Source organism: Sitophilus oryzae, unplaced genomic scaffold (genome assembly GCF_002938485.1).
Source record: "Sitophilus oryzae breed Bouriz unplaced genomic scaffold, Soryzae_2.0 scaffold_1297_pilon_pilon, whole genome shotgun sequence".
In the NCBI taxonomy this organism is placed as follows: Eukaryota; Metazoa; Arthropoda; class Insecta; order Coleoptera; family Curculionidae; genus Sitophilus; species Sitophilus oryzae.
Window position 1 is genome coordinate 7457596 of NW_022145945.1, and position 24429 is coordinate 7482024.

The following is a 24429-nucleotide window of genomic DNA, read 5'->3' on the forward strand; positions in this document are numbered from 1 at the left end:
AAATAAGAAATTAGAAGCAGTTCACGTAGAAGCAGAAGCTATCAGCATTGCCAGTACAAGAAATTTACTTATTCCGACTCCTACAACTTGCATTTCTCTTAGAGATGAAAAGTTGGATGCCTCTTGTATTCACTTTAATAATTTAAATAATTGTACTTTAAGATTTATAATATATAAATATTTTCGTTGTTCCTAACGGTTCTTTTATTACTTTTAGGCACTAGTGCCTAAACTAGTGTCACTTTTAGGTACTAGTGCCTAAAAGATTGTCATTTCGAATCTCAAATAAATATCAAAAACTGTCAGTTTCGAAACGCTTTCACAAAAAATATTATTTATCTCGAAATAATGATTTTGGCACTTAGAACATTATTTTACTTGAAATCTTCAAATACTACGTCAACACATTTATGAATCAGACAGCCTGTATATTATTTCTCCGGTCTGTACGGTATATTATCTCAGTTATCTGTTCCATTTGAGATCGGCATATTTTAATATTTTGGCCTTGACTGAGGTTACATAGCATAATGAAATGTGCGTTTTGTTTGTTTAGTTTTGTAGTAGCATCCGATCCGTGAACCTTAAACCATATGTTTTTGTTGCCGGTAGTAGTATTATGCATTTAAATGTCTACTACAGTTTATTGCTCTTTACACTTGGCCTAGTTGAAACCTGTGAAAGTTATAACATTCTAGTAATATTTGGTCATCCGGGTAAAAGTCATTACGATGTGTTCAAGCCCTTGTTTCAAGAGTTGGGTGAACGAGGACATCACATAACCATTATTAGTCATGTGGCAACAAAAGGTAGGTGATCTATACAGGGTGACAATTTGAAAGCGAACAGTATTTAATATTACCTCTACCGATGATAGTATGAAAATTTGGCGAAACACGTCAATTTACATATCAAGGGGTACAATTTTTGAAGCATTTGTTGTCGTGTTACTTTCAACCCTTTGACCCCCAGGGCACCTACCCCTAAAATTTTAAATGGCAACCCCTATTTCTTCTACCTTTTTATGTTCCTTATAAAATTCTCAAAAAAATAATGCAGTTTATGTAGAATTCTATAAGAAAAACAAAAATGGTAAAAGAAATAGGGGTTGCCATTTAAAATTTTAAGGGTAGGTGCCCTGGGGGTCAAGGGAATGAAAGTAACACAACAAATGTCTCAAAAATTGTCCCCCTTGATATGTAAATTGCCGTGTTTCGCCAAATTTTCATACTATCATCGGTAGAGGCAATATTAAATACTGTTCGTTTTCAAATTGTCACCCTGTATAAGATTATAATTAAATCTATAATATAGTTCAATCAAATAAACTTTTAGTCACTAATTAAGCTTGAGCGGCACAGCGTTGCCCACTTTTGCATATTTTCTTGTAATCAAAATATTTTAAATAACAAAAATAAATTAATTAGAGATATATAAACAGTTATTATTTACTTCAACAAAACTCACCCCTTTAACATCACTTAGGGGACATAAAGCGCCATTACTACCGCTTTCCCGTTCAAAATATTCTAATAAGGTTGCGATGAGTTTTTTATATAAGCTATCTTGCACAGGGTGGGTCAAATTCGACGCTTTTAAATGGAAACACCCTTTTCTATAGGAGATAGACAAAAACTGATATCGGTATCTGGAGCTCAACTTTTGTCAAAAACATGATGGTGAAAACCGCATATCGATATCTATTACAGTTTCGGAGTAAAGGGATGTTTTTCAAAAATATGCATTTTTAACAAATCGCTGTAACTTTTAACATTGAAAATGTTTCTGTTATCCTATATAATGGAGCCCAAATCGAATTAAAATGCTACATTTGCAACACCATGACGTCATATATACAAGGGTATAGGAAATCTCGGCGCGGCGGCGGCAGTCGGCCAGCGCGCGCAAAAACCATTACATCGCTATTGTTTATTGATATATCTTTATTAGTTTAAAAGCAAAAAATATGGGGTTTGCTTTGATACCTTGTCAAGACATGAGCGAAACTTTTAAATTGTTTCTTTTTTTCATTTAGGCCTTCGTTTTTCGTTAAATGAAAGTTATATTAAAAAAAAATCTCTATTTTTAAACCAAATTTTCGCATGATTGAAATGATTATTCATGTTTAAAGTTTTTTTTTGGTCATAAGCGCTAATGGAAATGTTTTTTTGTAAATAATTATAAAAAATTACTCCCTACGAAGACTTTATTCTGTACTGGATCAAAAAATAAGTATTTGTTTTCTCTATACGGTGGTATTAATATATCGATTTTTGATGATAGTGCCTTTTTACCCTGTTTAATTTTGTACTACTTTCGGAATAAGGGTCCCCATATCATGTACTGTGATGTACTGTACTTCCATCCCTGAAAAATTCAGCTTGTGACACCGAAGTGAGAGGTAACGTCAAAATAAGCTTTAATCTACCTACATCATCATAGGTAGGTGTAGGTACTCTAGGTAAATTCTACCTAGACAGTAGCTGAACTAGCTGACAGTAGTAATTAATTTGTTATCCGATAAGTAGTTGTCATTATATAAGTTTAATCGTCTTATACCTCCTATAACGGTAGGTTTTGGATTTTTCCTGATTGGTTTGTTAAACAAAAATATACTGGGCATATAAATGTCTGTTACAGGTTAATTCGTTAAAGAAATATGTTACACACATATTATTTTAATAATAATAGTATAATAGTAATGGCTATATTATGTTATAACACATTATTGAATTAACAATTGAAAACAGTATTGAATGTACTTATTTTAACCAATGCATTGTTTTGTTTTTTTAATCTCACAAATAAGAAATATTTTATAGTTTTTATTATAAAAAACAGTGATTATACAATTTATTTACACCCCTTACACTGTTTTCTGTAAGGGGTGTAACCAGGAGTATATTTCGTAACCTTTTACGATATAAGAGGGCACAAAGTGTTTTATTACTTAATGCTTAAAATTTAATAATATATTTGTACATAAAATAAAATAGACTAGAAAGTCAATTAATTAATATTGACGTAATTACTAAATAAGTACAAGATTTTTTTTCTAATTATTTTAGTGTATTTTTAGTCACCGAATTATAAAGGAGAGATATCCAACCATTGCATTATTTTACTCACAAATAAATGTTTTATGGTTTTTATTATAAAACAACGATTAATTTATTATACACCCCTTAACCCAAACACTCCAAGGAGGATATTTCGTGACCCCGTATTTAAAGTGGACAAGGTTTATTAGTCAATGTTTTAATTACCCAGCGTCTTTAATAAAAATCTAATGTAATTTTTCATAGAAATGATCTGACATGAAAAGCAAATTTTATCAAAAAACTTTTTGATTATCTACAAGGAGTAAACCGCTGACAAATGTCTGTATACTAATGCCAAAGTAATGCCAAAAATACAATTAAATACCAAAATTTCTCATATAATGCCCCACTAATGCCAAGCTGATTCCAATATAATACCACTAATACCACGAATAATATGTAACACATTTGTTTCACGAATTAACCTGTAACAATACTGGTAGGTACGTGCACAGATTTTTTCCTAGGTAACTTAAAAGTCGTTAAAAAGTCTAATTATATTTAAAGAAGATATAATTCCAACAAATTACATTATAAGGCCAATAATGCACAAGTAATACCATTAAAATTTTAGCGTTTTTAACTTGTGTAACATATTTCTTTAACGAATTAACCTGTAACAATAGTGGTAGGTACGCGCACAGATTTTTTCGCTAGGTAACTTATTAAGTCGTTAAACAGGCCTATAAAAGCTATAACAACATAGGTAACTAATATTTATAATTTAATTCGAGTTTTAATCTCAAATAATAAATGTTTTTACTGGTGTATTTCTGAAGTGTTCATTATTAAAAGTAGATATTCTTCAAGTTATGCGAAGTAATAAGTAATGTTTCCGGTGAGACCGCGTATATGTCACCGGATTCTGGTTAGTATAAAGACTTTTTCTATAGAAAGAGTTTTTTCTATATTTTCCTTTCAAAATAAGACTAATTTCTTCTTATTCTTTTAAATATTACAGTGTTTCTTTTTCCTAAAATGTTATACTTAATTTTCGCTTAAAATTAAAAAATCACAAATGGAGGAAAATATACGTTATTGAATAAAGTTTATACAAATCACTTTACCATAACAAAAAAGTAAAAACATGTCATGGCGGAAGATATTCAGGTGGCATTTCACACATTTATCTATTAAAATCGAGATTAAAATAATAAACTTGCGTAACATGTTATACACGAGATAGAAAGTTTCAGAATCGATTAATACGCAATACGCTACGCAGTCAACTTATTCCTATGCGCGGATGAGCGTCTTCAAGACTCTTCCTTCGGCCAGGGTCACGACGCCGCCGAAGAGGAATCGGCCTACGTTTGGCTAAACAGGCTGGACACGGTGGAGTACGATATTGGCGAGTCTGAATATTTATAAAAATTTGCAAAGTAAAATATGTTGGAAAAATAATTAGTCCATACATATATAAAAGCTCAAAGGGTTTTTTTGTTGCATCCATCCCGCCGAAAGCGCTTTACCAATCTTGATGATTCTTTTTTTAAATGAAAGGTATATATGTGTAGATTTGTTATGAAGTATTTTTATAGTGCTTAATGGCTATTTCTTTGTGTAAAACGACTAAATACTAAAACATACCTGAAAACACCTACACACAATACCTCCAGAAATAAATTAGTTGTCATTGTCAGTGGTGTGTCAGTTAGATTATATATTACGTTTTTAGATATTTTAGAGTGAGTTGATGCCGCCAGCTTTAGATACATAAATATTAGCACAAAGGTTCGTTTAAACGACATTAGTGAATTAGCTACACAAAGCGATTTTAGGAAATTCATCCTCTTAGAGAGTAAAATTATCTCGGAACAGTTTGTTGTATGAAAATTCCTTACTATTTCGTCTAGAAGAATGAAATCCTACAAAAAGAATTAGAAGAAATTTTTGAAATTCATCAACCAAATGGGTAAAGTTAGTAAAAATTTATATAAAACTTGGTGACGTCTGGATTATACACATAAAAATTGGCACAAAGGTAAAGCGAATTTATGAAATTTATACCCTTAGGGAGTAAAATAGGGAATGAAAGTTTGCTGTACGAAAATGCAATACTATAACATTATAAACCAGACAGTATAAAATTTTATACAAGGGTTTATTTAGTGACATCATAAGGAAATATATCTTCCTCAATTATCCTTCAAAGAATAAAAAATAACCTATAAAGAGAGTATTAGTGCTCTTAATAAATAAAAAAAAGATGAAAAATAAAAAACATCTATATGTTCACTAGCTCTCTATAAAGAAGTAAAAAATCATTTAAATCAATGCATAAACGATTCGAGGTGTAACGCGAACGTAGTTGCGAGAAAAAGCTAGTAATTTATTAAATTATTTTATTTAACTCATTAATTTTCATTGAAAAGGAATTTTTGTAATTCGCCACTATATTAGTTAAAAACTAAGAAACTCATATCAAATTTAAGTTTTGCGATTTTGACTTATACTTTTTATAAAATCTGAACACATTTTAAAAGAAAAAAAGTTTTTGATAATATTTGTGTAGATTGACTACAAGTTGTATAACATAAATTTCTACGACCGGTCTACCTAGTAGTCTGCAGCATCGCCTTTGGTGCAAACGTGGGCCTGTTAATCTGTGACGTGACGCACAACAGCCAAGAAAAACAGAAGCGTGGCTAAGAATTTAGTAATTAAAAAAAAAGTCTTTTAGATACAGTAGTAGGTATTAAAAAGTTTTGTGTTTAAATGGGGTTTGCCTTTAACAGTTAAATTATATCGTAAAGTGTAACTTTCCGTAAGAATTATTTATCTGTCATTGATCATGATCTGTCATCATGTTAACCTGATGTTTTGTATGTTATTTTGTTTTTTTCGAGGTTTTTTTGCTTGCTTGTTTTACGGATAGGTGCGATCGCATAATTATTATTGATAATGTTTTATTTAATGTTAACACAACTACTCTTTCAGTGAATCTTTAAATCTGTTGTTTTTTGTTAAGTTCGTTATTTAAACATATGTATTTAATACACTCATACTAACACTAATCATATTTTTACGTTTTTATTCATCATTTTCAATGCCCCCCCGGTTGCATCTTTGTAAAGGACTGTGAATTTTTTGCTATGGAAAATGTTGTATTTTTATGAAAACATATCCAAAGCACCTTTTTACGTAGAATTTAATGGTTTAAGTATAATTTTTTTAAAATCAATAATTTAAGAATTATCAGCAGAAAATTTGATTTTTTATATGGGACACCCTGCATATTCTTAATTTATTGAAAAGAATTTAAAATTACATTTTCAAAAATATAACACACTTGATATTTTGCCCGATTCCTCTTAGAGATATAGAGTATACAAAAATTCGGCCAACTTTAAATAAATAGGCTTTGAACGGCACCGGCTGTAATGCAAAAAAATTCTAGCTGTAAGCATCAATTAAAACGAAAATAATATTTGCTATAAGAGATGCAGAATTTTATAACAATTTAAAATCTATTTAACCAACATCAACACATTTAAACTATATCTAAAAACAATAAAAATAAGTAGCAAACCAAGACATGAGATTTTGCTACAAGTGTTCGACATGTCGACCGTCTTTTGTTATGGACAGACGGGGCAGTTTTGGAACATTTCTCGCGGAATTCGTTAACTCAGTGGGGGTGAAAGATACCCTCTCATAACTGCTGAGTATTTTTAATTATGCCTAGATTATACGGAAGAATAAGGAATCTTTATTCTTCCGCAAATATGTATATCCATAGGATTAGATCCATGGGCAATAAGTCAGGCGGCCTCGACGGCAAACGATGGGATCTTGGTTAGCTATCCAGTTATTCTTGAAATTGGCTGCAAAAATTTGCTGATAACTTCAGCGTTCAGAGGCGGTGCGTCGTCTTGCTGGAAAAATATTTGTTTTGAGTTCCATTAAGGGCATATCATCAATAAAGGGCCCAAAGCCTATACTACTTAAAAGTGGCGAACTTTTAAAATTCTGTATTTCGAAGGGGATTATAACAAAATATCAAGTGTGCTATATTTGTGGAAAGGTAATTTTAAATTCCTTTCAGCTAATTAAAAATGTAGAGGGTGTCCCAAATAAAAAATCAAGTTTTCTGTTGATAACTCTTAAATTATTAATTTAAAAAAAATGATACTTAAACCATTAAATTCTATGCAAAAAGGTGCTTTGGAAATGTTTTCATAGAAATACAAAATTTTCCATAGCAAAAAAGTTACAGCGATTTGTTAAAAATGCACATTTTTGAAAAACACCCCGTAACTCCGAAAAGGTAAGAGATATTGATGGGCGGTTTCCACCATCATGTTTTTGATGAAAATTGAGCTCCAGACACCGATATTAGTTTTCGTCTATATATCTCCTATAGAAAAGGATGTTTCCATTTAAAAACGTCGAATTTGACCCACACTGTACACTTCGCATAAGAGTTTCTAAAAAGAACGATGTTCGACTGCAAGGTCTGCTAGTAAAAAAATTTAAGCTTAGAGTATCACAACACAATTCATTTAAACCAAAAACTCGTAATACAAAACTAAAGTATCAAAACGAATGACAATGTCAGGAAATAAATAAATAAATGTGGCAACTTGCCATTTTTTACTGCAGAGCTACCACCTGAATTCCCAGCGAGTAATTCGAATTCCAGTTAGTCAGCCCGGCGCCGAATATGTCCATGGTTGGCAACAATGAATATAAAAAGCACTCCCTGAAATCGGTAAAATCTGTGAAATGTGTGTTTTTTCTCTTCTTCTTAAAGTGCCTTCTCCATTCAGTGAAGATCGGCAACAACCATGGCAAATTCCTCTCTATTTTTCGCTCTTCTCAGCAAAGTATGTGAGTCCAGACCTGTCCAATCTCTGATGTTCTTCAGCCAGGAGCATTGCCGTCGTCCGGGTCCGCGCTTTCCCTCAATTTTACCCTCGATGATGAGCTGAAGGAATTCATACTTCTATGTCTCATGATATGGCCCAAATAGGCTGCTTTCCTCTTTTTTATTATGTCGAGGAGTTCTCGGTCCTTGTTCATTTGGTTTAGAACTCGTTCATTCGAGACACGGTCAGTCCATGGTATTCTCAGCATTCTGCGATATACCCACATCTCAAATGCTTCCAACTTATTCATTGCGCTTACTTTGAGTGTCCACGACTCAACCCCGTAGAGAAGTGTGGAAAGTACGTAGCACTTGACGAAGTTGTCTTTTATATGGATGTTGAGACGTTTATCGCACAGTAGGTTCCGCAATTTTAGGAAGTTTGATCTAGCCATCTCAATTCGAGCTCTGATCTCAATGTCTGGGTTTAGGTCTTCACTAATCCAACTGCCCAAATATCTAAACTTTGAGACTCTTGCTATTGGTGTCCCACCTACGACTACCTCCGTTGCCTGTCTTGCATCTCTATTTATCACCATGACTTTTGTTTTGTTTGTATTTATCCTGAGACCCATTGAGTCGCCCACCGAGGACAGTCTATCAAGAAGTCTTTGCAGGCCCTCAGTGGTGTCTGCAATAACGACGGTATCATCAGCATATCTCATGTTGTTAATCAGCCTGCCATTCACTTTTATGCCGTCTTCTGATCCCTCAAGCGCATTTCGAAATATTAGTTCGGAGTACATATTGAAGAGCATAGGGCTCAATACGCATCCTTGCCTAACTCCACGCTTGATAGGTATTGCTGTTGTTTCAGTGTCCTGTAGTTTTACTGTCGCTACTTGTTGTTCGTATAGCTTTTGGATAATTTTCAGGTCTTGGGTATCCAGGCCTCTTCTTTCAAGGATGCTCAGCAATTCCCTGTGGTTGACGCAGTCGAATGCCTTCGTGTAGTCTATGAAGCATAGGTGTACCTCCTTTCGTTGATCTCTGCACTTCTGCAAAAGCACCGATAGCGCAAACAGGGCTTCTCTCGTCCCCAGTCCCTCGCGAAATCCCATTTGCTGTTCACTTATGTCTAGCTCACATTTTCTTCGGATTCGATTATGCAGAACCTTTAAAAACAGCTTTAGGACTTGACTCATCAGACTTATTAAACGAAACTCATCACATCTTTTTGCACCAGTTTTTTTAGGAATAGGTATAAATGTCGACCTTAGCCAGTCCTGCGGTATGTTTCCGGTATTGTATACAGAATTGAAGAGGTTTACCAATAACTTTAAATTGTCTCCGTTTATTAGTTTTATCAATTCTGGGTAGATGTTGCCGGTCCAGCTGCTTTCCCCTTTTTGGTGTTCTTTAAAGCTCTCTCGATTTCTGAGATCATTATATCTGGACCATTTTCCGTTTCTATTTGGGAGTGAAAAGAGGGGCCACCGTCATCGAACAGTTCCCTTATGTAATTGGTCCATACCTCCTCTAGTTTTTGTTCGGTTAGGATTGGTTTATTCTCACCGTCCACGATTCTGGTACATGTTCGAGGTTTGTGTTTCCCAGTGACTTCTTTGACTTTTTTATGTAGGTTAAACAAGTCATGTTTTTGGTGGAGCTCCTCGACTTCGCGGCATCTCTCCGTCATCCACAGTTCTTTGGCTTCTTTGATTTTATTTCTGATAAGCCTGTGAGTGTCTCTATATCTCTGAGGATCTGTGCCTTTAAAACTTCGCCGCTTTTCCATGAGGTCTAAAATTTCTTGAGTCATCCACGCTTTATGGTGCTTCTCGTTATTATTTGTTGTTAGTTGTTCTTGTGTTTCCTGCAGCTAATTAATGTGTTAGTAATGTGTGTTTTTTAAAATGTTAAAAAAGAATCTATTTGCAGAATAATTTTATTATTTAAATACATAAAGTAGGTAATATACCTATTTTACAGATAAACCTACTATTTAGGCTGCAAGTGAAAAAGACCAGGACTAGAAAAAAAAATAGGAATAAAATGATAAATTTTGAAATGTAGTTATTGATGTATGCTTAAATCGGAACAGTTTAATATGATTTTTGAATAAAACACTAATTAATATTCATAGGAAAGTTAAACTTTTTAAAAATTGATTTTAAAAATCAGTTTATTAAAAGCTTTATACTGTAGGGCATCCGAAAAATTTCGCAATTGGGTTTGAATTTTACTATTCAAAAACGTAACACTAATTACCTTTATGTCAGATATGCGAATATCATTTCACGTCGAAAATAATTTTTTATTCTAATATAAAATGGAGGCAGCGTTAGCTATTATTGATAAATTAAATAATACATATATTAAACGAATTTTAAATCACATTCTGTACAGGGTGTCCCACTAAGAATAGCTCTCTGCTGTATCTCGGAAAGTATTAGCCGTAGCGGCTGGGGAAAAAATATTTATAACTAAAGAGGCTATGGGAAATTGCTGGAAATTATTTTCAAGCAACTGCACCAAAAAATAAGAAAATGGGGTTTTTACACAATTTTGCCTAAATAAGGTGTACTATAAGTAACAGCTTCATAATCTTCAGTAAATTTTGAATATTTTTTGTTAGACTGATTTTCCCCTATCTACCAAATAAAGTGGTGGGGGAAGGTTAGATCTGCTTTTATTTGAATATTAATAACTCTGGACTGGATGATCAGAATCCAACAAGCGAGGGCTTGTTTAAAAGAGCGTATTGTTCTAAATAAAGCGTCATTCAATATGTAAATTGCGTCTATATTGTACCATATAAACAATAATAATATCTTTTGAACGTAGACGCTAGGGAGCGTTGTCTTACAATTTAACAAACATTGCACGTTTTTTCAAAAAAATTAAATGCAATAGTATATGTAAATTTAGCTGAGAGTAAAGAGTACTAAAAAAACCTTAAAAAGTCAGCGAAAACCGCATCTTGATATCTTTTTTCGAAGATATACCGAAGATATTAGGTACCGAAGATATTAGCAAAATTATAATAAATACCAAAAAATAAGCCCTAAATTACCTTATTTTTACAACACGGTATCAGTAGCCCTCTTGATTATGCCCATTCTAACCTAAAAATAAGATAGAAACAGTTAGTTTATTTTAAAATCGACGATATACCAGAATATCATATCAGATGTATTAATATCTAATAATTAAGATATTAATAATAGTGAACAAGAAACGATGATCAGTGAAGTCATGGCAGGCTTTGGAAAAAAGTTGCTTTTGACGTAATAGTATAAACGTCAAATTGTTATTAGATCAACATTTTGATAGTCTCAGCAGCGTTTTTTATCTTTTGGTTGCTTTTTCAAAATGCCAACAACTTCAACTCTACTTCTAATAATAAAGGCATTTTGAAAAAGCATTTAAAAGATAAGAAGACGCTGCTAAGACTATCAAAATGTTGATCTAATAAGAATTTGACGTTTATACTATTACGTCAAAAGCAAGTTTTTTTCAAAGCCTACCATAACTTCATCGTTCATCATCGTTTCTTGTTCACTATTATTAATATCTTAATTATTATATATTAATACATCTGGCTATGAGGCTATGAACGAGAAATGCTTAACATAGTTAAAGAAAAGAAAGTCTCATACCTCGGCCATATCCTTAGAGGAGACAAATATTACATTCCTAAGCTGATTCTACAAGGAAAAATAGAGCGACGGTGAGGCCCAGGAAGAAAACAACATTCCTGGTTAAGAAACATACGGGATTGGTGTAACATCAGCGACGCAGCCACCATATTTCGAAGAGTCGAAAACGGCAGTCTACACATTGTATGAAGAGTACAGACAATCGCCAACGTGCGGCTAAGCACAAGGCACAGGAAGAAGAAGAAGAATACATCTGGTATTATGGTATTCTGGTATTTCGTCGATTTTAAAATAAACTAACTGTTTCTATTTTATTTTTTTGTTAGAATGGGCCTAATCAAGAGGGCTACTGATACTCTATTGTAAAAATAAGGTAATTAAGGGCTTATTTTTTGGTATTGATTATAATTTTGCTAATATCTTCGGTTTGAAAGAAGATATCAAGATGCGGTTTTTGCTGACTTTTTAAGCTTTTACTCCTCTTTACTACCAGCTAAAATAGCATATACCATCGTATTTAATTTTATTGAAAAAACGCTATGTTTGTTAAATTGTAAGAAAGCGCCCCCTAGCGTCTACGTTCAAAACCTCATTATTATTATTTTTATGGTATAATATAGAGTAAGAAACGCTCTTTTAAACGAGCTTTCGTTTGTTGGATTCTGATCATCCAGTCCGGAGTTATTAACATTTAAATAAAGATGGATCTAACCTTCCCCCACCACTTTATGTTAGCAGATATGGTTCTAACCAAAAAAAATACAAAATTTACTGAAGATTATGAAGCTATTATTTATAGTACCCATTATCTAGGCAAAATTCTGTAAAAAATCTATTTTCTTATTTTCTCTAGCAGTTGCGCCACCTAGCGGCCGTTTTACAAACTTGAAAATAATTTCCAGCAATTTCTCATAGCCCCTTTAGTCATAAATATTTTTTTCCGTAAACCCTACGACTAAATCTTTCCGAGATACAGCCGAGAGCTATTCTTAGTGGGACACCAGGTATACAAGGTGGTCCGAACTATATTGCGGAAACTTCGGCAGCATATTCTGCAGATAAATATAAGTAAAGAAGTTCGTATCAATGTATATTCTAAAATGCTTAGTTTCCGAGATACAAAGTGTAGAAGTTTCATTTTTATTTCGATTTTTTTCCAAATAATTTAACGTAAGTAACGTCAATATTTGGAAGAAAATTGGTGTCTGGAAGTTTTTTGACATGAGAAATTTGGGATATAATGTCAATATGACTCCTATTTGTAGGGGGCTACATGTTTTTTAACTGTTTTGAAGAGTAGTAACTTTTCATGTGTACCTCTATAAAACTACTGTGTAAGAAAATATACATCTCCGTGACATTTTACGTAAAATGTCTCTTGGTAAAAATCGCTACGAGCAACCGCCCTCAAGATATTTAGAATGAAAGTAGTCAATACATGTCATTATTGACAATAAAATTAAAAAACACGTGTGTTGAATAAATTGTTATTTGACTGAAATAATAAATCTGGGAAATCTTTATTTTTTTAAATTAATCATATTTTTTCTGGGAAAAAATTATGATAAAACATTTTCTGTTGAAAAATTCTAAACAAAAAAATAAAAAAGTAATTATATTTTGATATCTTCAGAAGGTCTAACTTATAATCTGTTATTCAAACTAGTATTTTTTTTAGATTAGTTCGACTACGGTAGGGTTTTGCCAGTAGGGATATAACTGGGGTTATCTGGGCTCTAACGAAATTTTTTATATAATTGTAATTAAATTTGAGCACTAATTAATAAAGTATGTAACTCTCTAACCAAAAAGATATAATACTATTTAAGAATAAAATATCTTCTTTTACCGTACAATGATTATGAAGAAAACTGAAGTTAAAAAAAAACAAAATTTTTTTCTAGGTGATATAAAAAATGGTAAAGACGTGTTATTGTCGAATAAGGCATTACAACACGTCTTGGACATCAAAGATTTTCCTGGAAACCGGCTTCAGAAGTACGCTGAAGCTCATCTAATTGCATATTTTGCAAAACATACTTGCGAACCCAGTTTACAAAGTCAATCTTTTCAAAATTTTCTTAGAGAAGATAACCAGTTCGATGTGATTCTGGTAGAATTCTTTAACTCTAATTGTCTTTACGGTCTAATAAATAAATTCAGGGCTCCTTTTATAGGTAATATACATATTATTTCGTAGTAAAAAGCTAAATTATATTAATTAGGTACACATTTCTAGGGTTAAGTTCTTGTTCAATGATGCAGTGGCATGCCCAGTGGTTCGGCGCTCCAGATAATCCATCGTACATTCCTTCTTTGTACATGGCTCATGCTGTTCCAATGACGTTCCTGCAAAGAGTCGAAAATACGCTAGTTTACTTAGGTAAATAACGTACTTAATCGGGTTAAAAAAATGTTAAACAAAAGTTGAAAAAATTTTGGAGTCGTCGCTTTTGAAAAAATGTCAAAATATATTTTAAAAAGAAAGACTATAAATTAATTGTTATTTTTTGTCTGTCGCGCAATGAAATATCGAAATGTCGAAAATGATAGATTCTCAAAAATTAATGGATTTAGTATTTGTAAGAGAGATTTTATGGGATCAGAAAGGTAGTAATCACCATAACCGGTTCATTTTAGATAAGTTATGAGATGAAGTGGCAACAAATTTTCGTAAAGGTTGTAGTAACTTGCAATACTTTCTCGGGTTTTTGAAAACTTCATCTAACCAAATATTTGCGACATTACTGCCCAGAATTTTAGCCACTGTTAACATTTTAAATTATCAATAAGCAAATGAAAATAATAAATTTGCACAAGTATCTCGCTATTCCTCGCCGCTCTGCTATGTTTCAGCACCTCAAGGCTTGCTCGACGCGGTATCGCGCTGCTTGCTCGCCGCTATCCTCGTCGGTCCACTATGTTTTTAGTAGGCTGAGATTATAGTAGAACGGCGAAGAAAGAGGGTAGCGACGAGGAAAGAGGATAGCGGCGCGGTAAACGGCGAGAAAAGCGACGCAAAACTTAAAAGCGGAGAGGATAGAGCAAAAATTGTGCGACATATTATCCAGTAGCAATTCGACAATGGTCCGATAAAGTAATCGAAAGCGAAACCTCTTACTTACCGAAAATACGGCTGCTAAATTTTGTATCGTGCATAATTATTCCCAGCAAAGAAGAATTAGGAGATGGTCTCTTCATCCCGCTAATAGAGATCGAAGAGAAAACGGAGAGTTTAGTCGTTTTTATTTTAAATTGAGACTATATGAGGAAAAGTTCAGACAGTACTTTAGAATATTCATTGAAAGCTTTGATCACATTTTAGAAATGGTTTCCTCCAAAATTCAGCCATGTTGGAATAATTTCATTAAAGATCCTGTAAGTGTGGAAGGTCTTTCTATACCTCAGGTGGCTACGAACTTATACCAATATTGACGATCCCTCCTGGCCCCGATCCTCGACGCTATTAAAAACAAACATTTTTGTTTCTCTTAGCACCGCTATGTGCACCGCTTTCCTCTACTCTCGCCTTGCCGCTTTCACTATACGCACCTGCATCTGAATATATCGGTTTGATTAAAAGAGGACGAACCGCGCCGCTCACCTCTCCGCTATCCTCTATCCTAGCCGCTCCACTATAATCGCAGACTTAGCCTAATTCGTATTTCCTTTCAAAAAAAGCTCATAAGGCATGGTACAAGATATTCATGGAAAAACCGGGAACAAATCTTTCCAAACAATATACCGGATATGAACCCGCAGATCCTTACAATGCCAGTTTATATTTACTCAACACCCATCATACACTTCATGGTGTAAGACCGCTTCCTCCGAGCATCGTAGAAGTTGGAGGCATTCACGTGTCATCAAGAAAAATAAATCGGTTACCAGCTGTAAGTATCAGTTATTATTTTCAAAAATTTTACACATGCACTCGAAAGAAAATTGTTATATCAAACGTTACTTGATTTAAATGACTAATTATTAAAATTGGTATCTATGAAGTAGATACTAAAAGTAAATATCCCAAGTTACACAATTTTTATACGTGTTGAAGTTTCTTAATTTCTGTAACGATGAAATTACATCTTAGTCGTGAAATTATCATACAAGGACTCCTAACCAAGTACCTCGATACCTGATTGGGACTTGGGAACATATATAATATATAACATATATCGTGTTCTAGAGGACCGATTTTGATGATTTTTAAGCAATTTGTAGCTAAATTATAAAAAAAAAAAAAGTTGCCATTTTGTTAATCGGTGTACCTTTCCTTGAGAGTTTGTTTTTTTATTCATCTCAATAGGCTTGGTACATTCTCCGCCGGTGCTGCCACCGCCGGAGAACTCGTAAATAACAAACACGTACATAGTAGACGAAAAAGAGAGTACATAGAGTAAACGAAAAAATTAATATAATTATTCTAAAAGTGTTAGAAAGCGTAATTTGTGGAAATTCTAAACAAAAAAATTTAAAGGTAAATATTTTCATATCTTCTGAAGGTCTAACATGCAACATGCATTATAATTTATTATTCCAGTTAAAAAAAATTAGATGAGTTCAACTATGGTAGCGAGCATAGTTTTATCACCGGTTTTGCTAGTGGGGCATAATTGGAGTTATTTAGGCTATAACAAAATTTTTTAAAGGTACATAATTACATAAAATTTTAGAAGATGTTTATAAAACATCTAATCACTAGTTGATTAAAAAAATATCCCATTAATATTGCAACTTATATTTCATACTTTCATAGTATAATATGTCTATTTAATTTTTTGATTATGTAACGAGCACTTTCCCGACCAATCACGTTAGAGTTTTTGACAAACACAAATGAATTAACACACTCCACATAACCACGCTAACCAACCTGATTGGTCAAGCTTAATAGTTGACTGCTAGGGCTAGACACTTCTGTTTCGCCGAACTGCTTGAATCCATTTTTGCTATTGATCAAATCGGTGTACGAAATTATGAAGCTAAAATGTTCTTTCGGGAGAGTTGAATATCCGGGAAAGTTGAGTTATTGAATGTTATTGCACCCAACAATGCCCTAATTACGCTCTCCTTTACGCGTTAACATTTTTTTAGGCAATTTTATTAACATTTGAAATTGTCACAACACAATAAGACGCCTAGTTCGATTTTTTTTTCACTTTTTTACTACCCGAAACAGCGTTACATCACGCAAACTTCGTATCTGAGTGTTTCATAGTCTCGATAACTGCACTAGCAAAAAACTAAAATACTTAAAAATTATGACAAAACCCCGATTTCAATATTATTTTAATGCGATCGGCATGACGGCGCGGCGCGGCGGCGTGAACTGTATATTGATATTTTCTGATTTCTGCCGTGGAGTGCGCTGCGGTCGGAATTTGTTGAAATCAACTGAAATGCACCAAGCCTATAGCTTACTTGAAAAATGTTAATATACTGTGAAATAACGACAATAGAGGTACAACGTAACATTTTTAATTGATTAAAATATTATTGTCTACACCATATTTAAACAAATCCGTGCAATTTTGCAGGAAATAGAAGAATGGATAAACAGATCAGAGGCGGGTCTTATTTATTTTAGCCTGGGATCGTTGCTGAAAGGATACACATTTCCCTCGGAACAGTTGGAAGCATTTAATAAAGTATTTTCCGAGCTACCTCATCGGGTTTTGTGGAAATGGGAAAATGAAACGATGACAGGGAAAGCGCAGAACGTAATGACCAGCAAGTGGACACCTCAGTTTGATGTTCTATGTAAGTCAGCTAAATAATAATAATTACCTAAAGTTTGCCCAATGAGTTATGTTGACAGACAAAATACAAAAATGGTAGAAGATTAAATTTACCTATTAACTACTAAAATGACAGATGAGAGCTGTCACTATTTATATACCCTTTTGCTGGACAGACTTCAGATATTTGCAAAATTCACAAAAGATGCAATTTTTAATTATTTAATATTATCAAAAAAAGCAAAATATATCACCAATTCACCACAATACACCAAAACACTATACTTTTAAACTGTATTTTGGGGTATTGCATTGTGGCAAATTAGTGTTTTATTTTGCTGCTGTAACACCAAGCGTTCCACCCCCAACTTCAATTATAAAAAATTTAATTTAGACATTAATCAAATAGTTTTGAAATATCTTATACACAACCAAACTTATATGGAATCATCTATTATTTTACATAATTTTTGAGACATATGAAAATTTTGCATTTATGAATAAAACTCAGTCCTTACCAACGACTTTTAATAAAAAATAATCCATATAGCAATAAAAAAAATAATTATTTCACAAAATAAACAAAGTGGTATTTTTTTGGTTGTGACGAAATTAAGATTTAAATTTTGAATGGCCAAAAAGCAAAAATGGGCAAAAACAAAAAGAAAATTGATAATTTTAATATTCCTTGTTGCCACATCTAGCCCTTATGCAAGCTTCTATCTGCGCTGGCATGCTTCTTATTATATTATCAACGTTGTCTTGGGGTATGATTTCCCATTCTGTTAATGCTGCATCAATAAACTGTGCAAGATTTCCTGGATTGTTTCGACAAGCAAGTTTTGAGCTAGTTCCACAAGTGTTCGATAGGGTTTAGATCTGGTAAACATGCAGGCCAGTCCAAAACTATGACACCTTCCGTTTCAAGACATACTCTAGTCATTCTGCTGGTATGGGGAGGTGCACTATCGTACAAGAAGTTAAAATTATCCCCAACTGCAGCTCTCCAAAGACTAACGATTGCTTCTAGTACCAAATCAATATATCTCCGACCCGTTAAAGTTTGTTAAAGTGGTAACAATGGAGTTTTTGCTCCCAGTATAATAACTTCCCAGAACATTACAGTTCCTTTATATCTTGGTAGAGATTTGGCAGCCTGAAGTCTCGCATATCTTCCTGGAGCTCTGAGAACCCGAATTCGATGGTTATCTGATCTTAAGCTAATTCTGGTCTCATCCGAAAAAAGAACATTTTGCCAATCTCAGTTGTCCAGTTTTGATGTTGAAGGTATCAATTTAGCAAGTCAATTTTATTTTGCCGAGATAACTGTGGGATCCGTAACTCTCTCCTACTGTAAAACCCTCGAACACAAAGCCTTTTTCTTATAATTTCAACTGAAACGTTCACACCGGTAGCTGCCAGAAGTTGTCTTTGTAGCTCTAGATGAGAAACATTGAGATTTATTCTAGCAATTTGGGACACAAGGCGATCTTGTTGTTTAGCTCTTACTCTTTGACGACTTTGTCTGGGCCTATCCTTGTGTGCTCCTAATTCCAAGTGCCTTGCATATGTTTTCGATACAACACCCTGGGTAACGCCTACTATCTCTGCTACGTCTCTATTTGGAGCATTCTTTGTTCGGTGAGAGCAATAATTCTTCCCCTCTATACATCTGTTGATCCAAAATAAGGCATTTTTTTAATTTTTTTTGGACCGAATTAGAATTACCTAACAGTCGGGATTTTACTACTGAACACAAAATTCATAAGAGAATAAATCGCAGCAGTCGTTTATTCTTTATAATCATGTTTATTTACAACAAAAAGTCTTATCTTAAAGTTGTATACCAATTTTTATCCTTGCAAGAAATTTAGTCAGAAATAAAGAGTGATTCCATATAACTTTGGTTGTGTGTATCTACATTACATATACTACTCCAAATTTTAGTGTAAAAATCTCTGTAAAAATTGTTTTTAAAATTATTTGATTTAGTGATTGTTCAATAAAATATACAACATATTAAAAATTTAATCATAAAGTGGTATTTCGAAAGTTCCACGCATTGGCAGTCTGCAAAACAATTAATCTGTTTTGTTGTTTAGTGGACATCCTCTATACATACACTACAATTAAAAGATTTTAATTAAATCAATTACTGTTCACTGTTTTGAGCATTAAAAAATTGAAAGTGTATGAGATTGTTCATACCCATTTATATAGTAAAATACCTGCATACCTTTAATGGAATTACAATATTTTAAACAAAAAAAAAACAAATAAACATTATTGCTAAATGTGTAATTGGAAATTAATAGAAATTATCTAAAGAAATATCGTATTATTGGAAATATTTTATTTCTAACATAAGAAAACTTTTTATATATTGTATATTGTTGAAGTGGGAAATATTTTTTGTTTTTGTCCCAATGTTCCTTTAGATAGAACTACTACGGACTTTTAGAATCAAAATGACTTTATCGGACAGTTTTCCTCTATACAGGGTGGTCCAAACTGTATTCCGGAAACTTCGGCAACATATTCTGCAGATAAAAATAAATAAAAAAGTTCGTATAAATGTATGTCCTAAAATGCTTGGTTTCGGAGATACAGGGTGTAGAAGTTTCACTTTTATTTCGATTTTTTCCAAATAATTTCTGAAGTAACCTCCATATTTAGGTGAAAATTGGTGCTTGGGAGTTTTTTGACATGAGAAATTTGATTTTGGTGTCAATATGACTCCCACTTGTAGAGGGCGCCACCTACATATCTTTTAACTGGTTTGAAGAGTAATAATTTTTCGTCCGTACCTGTATAAAACTTCTTAGTTAAAAAATATACATTTACGACATTTTTTACGTAAAAAAGGTCTCTTGGTAAAAATTGCTACGAGTAATGGTTCTCGAGATATTTCGAATCGAAATTGTCAAAACCTGTCATGATTGACATAAATTAAATATGTTGACTAAATAGTTATTAGACTGAAATAATAAATTTGAAATGTTTTTGTGCCAAAAGTTTAACAGAAACTGTTTTATCATCATTTTTTCGCAGAAGAATTTATGATCAATTTAAAAAAAAATCCGAAATTTATTATGTCACTCAAAGAACTATCTACTCAACGTGTTTATCTTTTTTGTCAATAATGACATGAATTGACTATTTCCATTCTAAATATCTTGAGAATGGTTGCTCGTAGCGATTTTTACCAAGAGACATTTTTTACGTAAAAAATCACGGAAATTAATATTTTTTCACTCAGTAGTTTTATACAGGTACGGACGAAAACTTATTACTCTTCAAAACAGTTAAAACATATGTAGGTGGCGCCCCCTACAAAAAGGAGCCATATTGACATCAAAATCAAATTTCTCATGTCAAAAAACTCCCAATCACCAATTTTTATCCAAATATTGACGTTACTTCAGAAATGATCTGGAAAAAATCGAAATAAAAACCAGAAACCAAACCAAACCAAACTTCTACACCCTGTATCTCCGAAACTAAGCATTTTAGAACATACATTTATACGAACTTTTTTATTTATTTTTATCTGCAAAATATGCTGCCGAAGTTTCCGGAATACAATTCGGACCACCCTGTATACAGAGTGGCGCACCTCATTCGCCTCGGTTAATTATACGAAAACGAAAAGATGTAGAAACAAAATATTTTATGGGTATATGTGGGGAGGCAATGTGCACAATTTAAATTGTTTTGAAATATACAGGGTGTTTCAGAACTAAGATCCATAACAAAGTTATATTTTTTCTTATGGAACACCCGGTATTTACCCTATATATATATAAAATTATGTCACTTTTGGATTCTTGGGCCAAAAAAAAGGCATTTATTATTAGGGTTAAATATGTTTAAAATCTTTGGTTTTTGAGATATTTAAAGATATTTAAATTTGCATGCTACAATAGAATAGATTGTTAACGCCCTGTACATTACTTTTCAGAATTAATTCTTATGCTGAGTTTAAAAGATAGAGAAATAAACTTTACTGAAAAATGGTATTGCTTCCTTAAAATTATACAGGGCTATCAAAAATTGCTGAAGATATCAAAACATTTACTTTTTTATTTTTATTTTTAGAATTTTCACAAATTATACTTCCTAACACTTAATAACACAAGAATAATTATATAATAAATTTTTCGTATACTCGCTATTGAAACCCGTGTGTTTGTATATGCTAGTTTTTTATGATATTCTCCGATGGTAGCAAGCATCTTCAGAGACTGCTCCAAGCCTATAAAGCTTATTCAAAGATCATTTGGATACAACATAAACTTTCAATTTTCACGAACTGGATTAACAGTTAGCCGCCATATCTGAAAATTAATTACCCAGGCAGCCACACTGTTACCATTATTTATATCGACACTTATTCTTATATTTATTGTTTTAAAAAATAGCAGGTTTAGTCGTGACTGACCAAGTTAAGAAAAAACTCAAAATTTAAGTGAGGATGCACTCAATAATCACCACACAGGCCAATAAAACTACTTTTTCAAATTTGTCAAGCTTTCTACTTAAGCTGTCACTGTTAAATACTACTGTCACTGTTTCATCGAGCACAGAGTCATTGTTTGATCGAGCTCGAAACAACAATGTAGAAATTAGTCTTAGCAGATTTTAAAAAAATTGTTTTTTGTTCATAGAAAAGTAATGTCGTTGGATATGTATTTTAATATTTTATAAAGGAAATGTCCTTGTTATTTCAATGTCATATGATGCTAGTTTTAAGGCCTTTTTGTGCAGATGATGTTGTTTTTGCTAATTGGCTCAGTCAAACTGTCCTGATGATGGGAATAAAATTCTCGAAAGCTTGACACATTTGAAAATGTAGTTTTATTAGCCTGTGTGGTGATTATTGACTACATCCTCACTTAAATTTTGATTTTTTTTATTGTTTTATGTACCTACCTAGTATTAGCAACGGATCACCACTTAAAAAAACTTAAAAACTTAAAACTTTTAGTATTTTTGATATTTAAAACACTATGTATGCATAGATGCCAATTTGTTATAGGCCATCCAAATACAAAACTGTTCATATCTCACGGTGGATTGCTAGGAACTACAGAAGCGGTTCATTGTGGAGTGCCAGTATTAGTAATGCCGCAATTCGGAGATCAGCCTTTAAACGCCGAAGCTATGAAGGCTCAAGGAGCGGGTGTTTTACTTCGGTTACAAGATGCCACTTACCAGAGTATCAGAGAGGCTGTTAAACAAGCTCTAAGTCCTGAGTAAGTAGGTAGCAAATATAGGATGTGACATGTGTAATGCAGAGTACAGAATTCTTCATTTAATTTAATAAAATAAATAAGCCAGAATAAAAATATTCTTAACACAACATAGATTACTTTATTTCATTTATGATCTACTTTGCCGAACGAGCCTGGATATAGTCTGTCCAACGACACAATCCTTGGCAGTGATAGATGTGTCTGTCATTTTAATTTATTAATAAAGTAGTTTATTTTATTTCACAAAAAAATAAGTTGGTACAATTGGAATGCATGCAACAGAAAATTAATATATTTAAAATTTGAGTGACAAGTGATTACTTCATAATATTGCGTTTATTGTATAAAACTGAAAAAATCGAATCGAGTTATTTTATTAAAAAAAAAGAAATTATGGTGTGTTTTAATACAAAACCAGAAAGGGTATAATCAAAATATTTGAAACAAAACACGACATACCAAAAAAAAATAAAAAAGATTTCTTACTTTCAAGCTCAAGCAACTTCCTGCATTTATATTAAATCTATCAATATAACTTGTATATACAAATAAAAAAATTGCAAAGGAATAAATAAAATACATCATAAATAAAACAAAATATTTTATTAATAATAACACTTACTGCATTTTATACCTTAAAAGTTGCAAAATTATTTAAAACCAGTATCTTTTGACATTATCTCTCTGCAGTACTAAAATATATTATTTATCTATCGTGTGATGGTATTTTACAGATACTCCAGTTTTTGTTACCATATACGAGATGGTATACAAACTTTATTTGTTTCAAATAAACTCTCTGGCCGTAGTCTCTGAACAAACTGTATCTCTGACCCATGGCGGTCTCTGGGCATCGAATATTAACTGTAAACTATTATTTGGGTCAACCCTTAATTTGTCCCTCGAGTTTTCCTCCACTTAATTTTAAAAAACATGAAACGCATGTAATAACACAGTCAGAAATGCAAAATATTTATCATTTCTATTTGACATGATTTGACACAAAATTATAACCTATTTAGCAAGCAAGAGTTTGACAACTTTCAAAAATCTTAGGACGAGTTCGTACTCATCGGCGTCCGTTTATAGTTCATAGTTCCGTCAAACCAATAATAGTAAACAGTATTGCCAACTATTTCAGTCAACCTATAGTTGTGGTACTAGTATTAATCTTTATCAAAGTAGAAACTAATAAATCCTAATTTAATTGCAAATCCAACTATACCATTTCCTTTTCATTTTAACAGGACAGCAAGAAATGCCAAAGAATTATCCGCCCGTTTCCGAGACCGATTAGTTCCCCCCCTTGACACGGCGGCGTTCTGGGTGGAACACGTCGCGCGTCACCGGGGGGCGCGACATATGAGATCGGCTGCCGTTGACATGCCCCTCTATCAGTATCTGCTGCTGGATGTTATTGGCTTTTTGGGCGCCTTGCTTCTACTCTATACCTACCTCGTTTATCTAATCCTGAGATACGGTTGCCGAAGACTGTTTTCCAAGAAGAAGGAAAAGACGAACTGAAAAAAACTTAGTTTTTTGTGTTTTTTAAATCAATTCTATTTATTTCTTAGCTATAATTGAAATAAACTATATTTTTAACTTGTTTTGGTTTTATTTTCCCTTGAGAATTATGGTTTTGTTATGCACAAGAACTTCGTCTAGGAGATATGAGAGCTTGTCGTTGGTTGTGAAGCTAGTTTGTGGTTTGAAAATGGCATATAGTAATGATAGATATGTAGTAATGACAGCTATGTAGTAATGATAGATATGTAGTAATGATAGATAGTAGTTCTTTATGCTAGTCTTATAGCGTTGATATATCCACGTAATACAGTATATCCCCCGATTGTCTTTAGA

General features: G+C 32.8%; 1 protein-coding gene across 1 annotated transcript; it reads left to right on the plus strand.

Annotated features, from left to right (window-relative positions):
- The first annotated feature begins 522 nt into the window (after positions 1-522).
- LOC115874676 (UDP-glucuronosyltransferase 1-9-like) lies at positions 523-24173 on the plus strand. The gene is made up of 7 exons (XM_030889895.1): positions 523-809; positions 13478-13750; positions 13813-13956; positions 15255-15466; positions 17114-17336; positions 22353-22569; positions 23817-24173. Exons 1-7 carry the CDS (start codon positions 620-622, stop codon positions 24091-24093), a joined length of 1536 nt encoding a protein of 511 aa, XP_030745755.1. The 5' UTR covers positions 523-619; the 3' UTR covers positions 24094-24173.
- Positions 24174-24429: the final 256 nt, after the last annotated feature.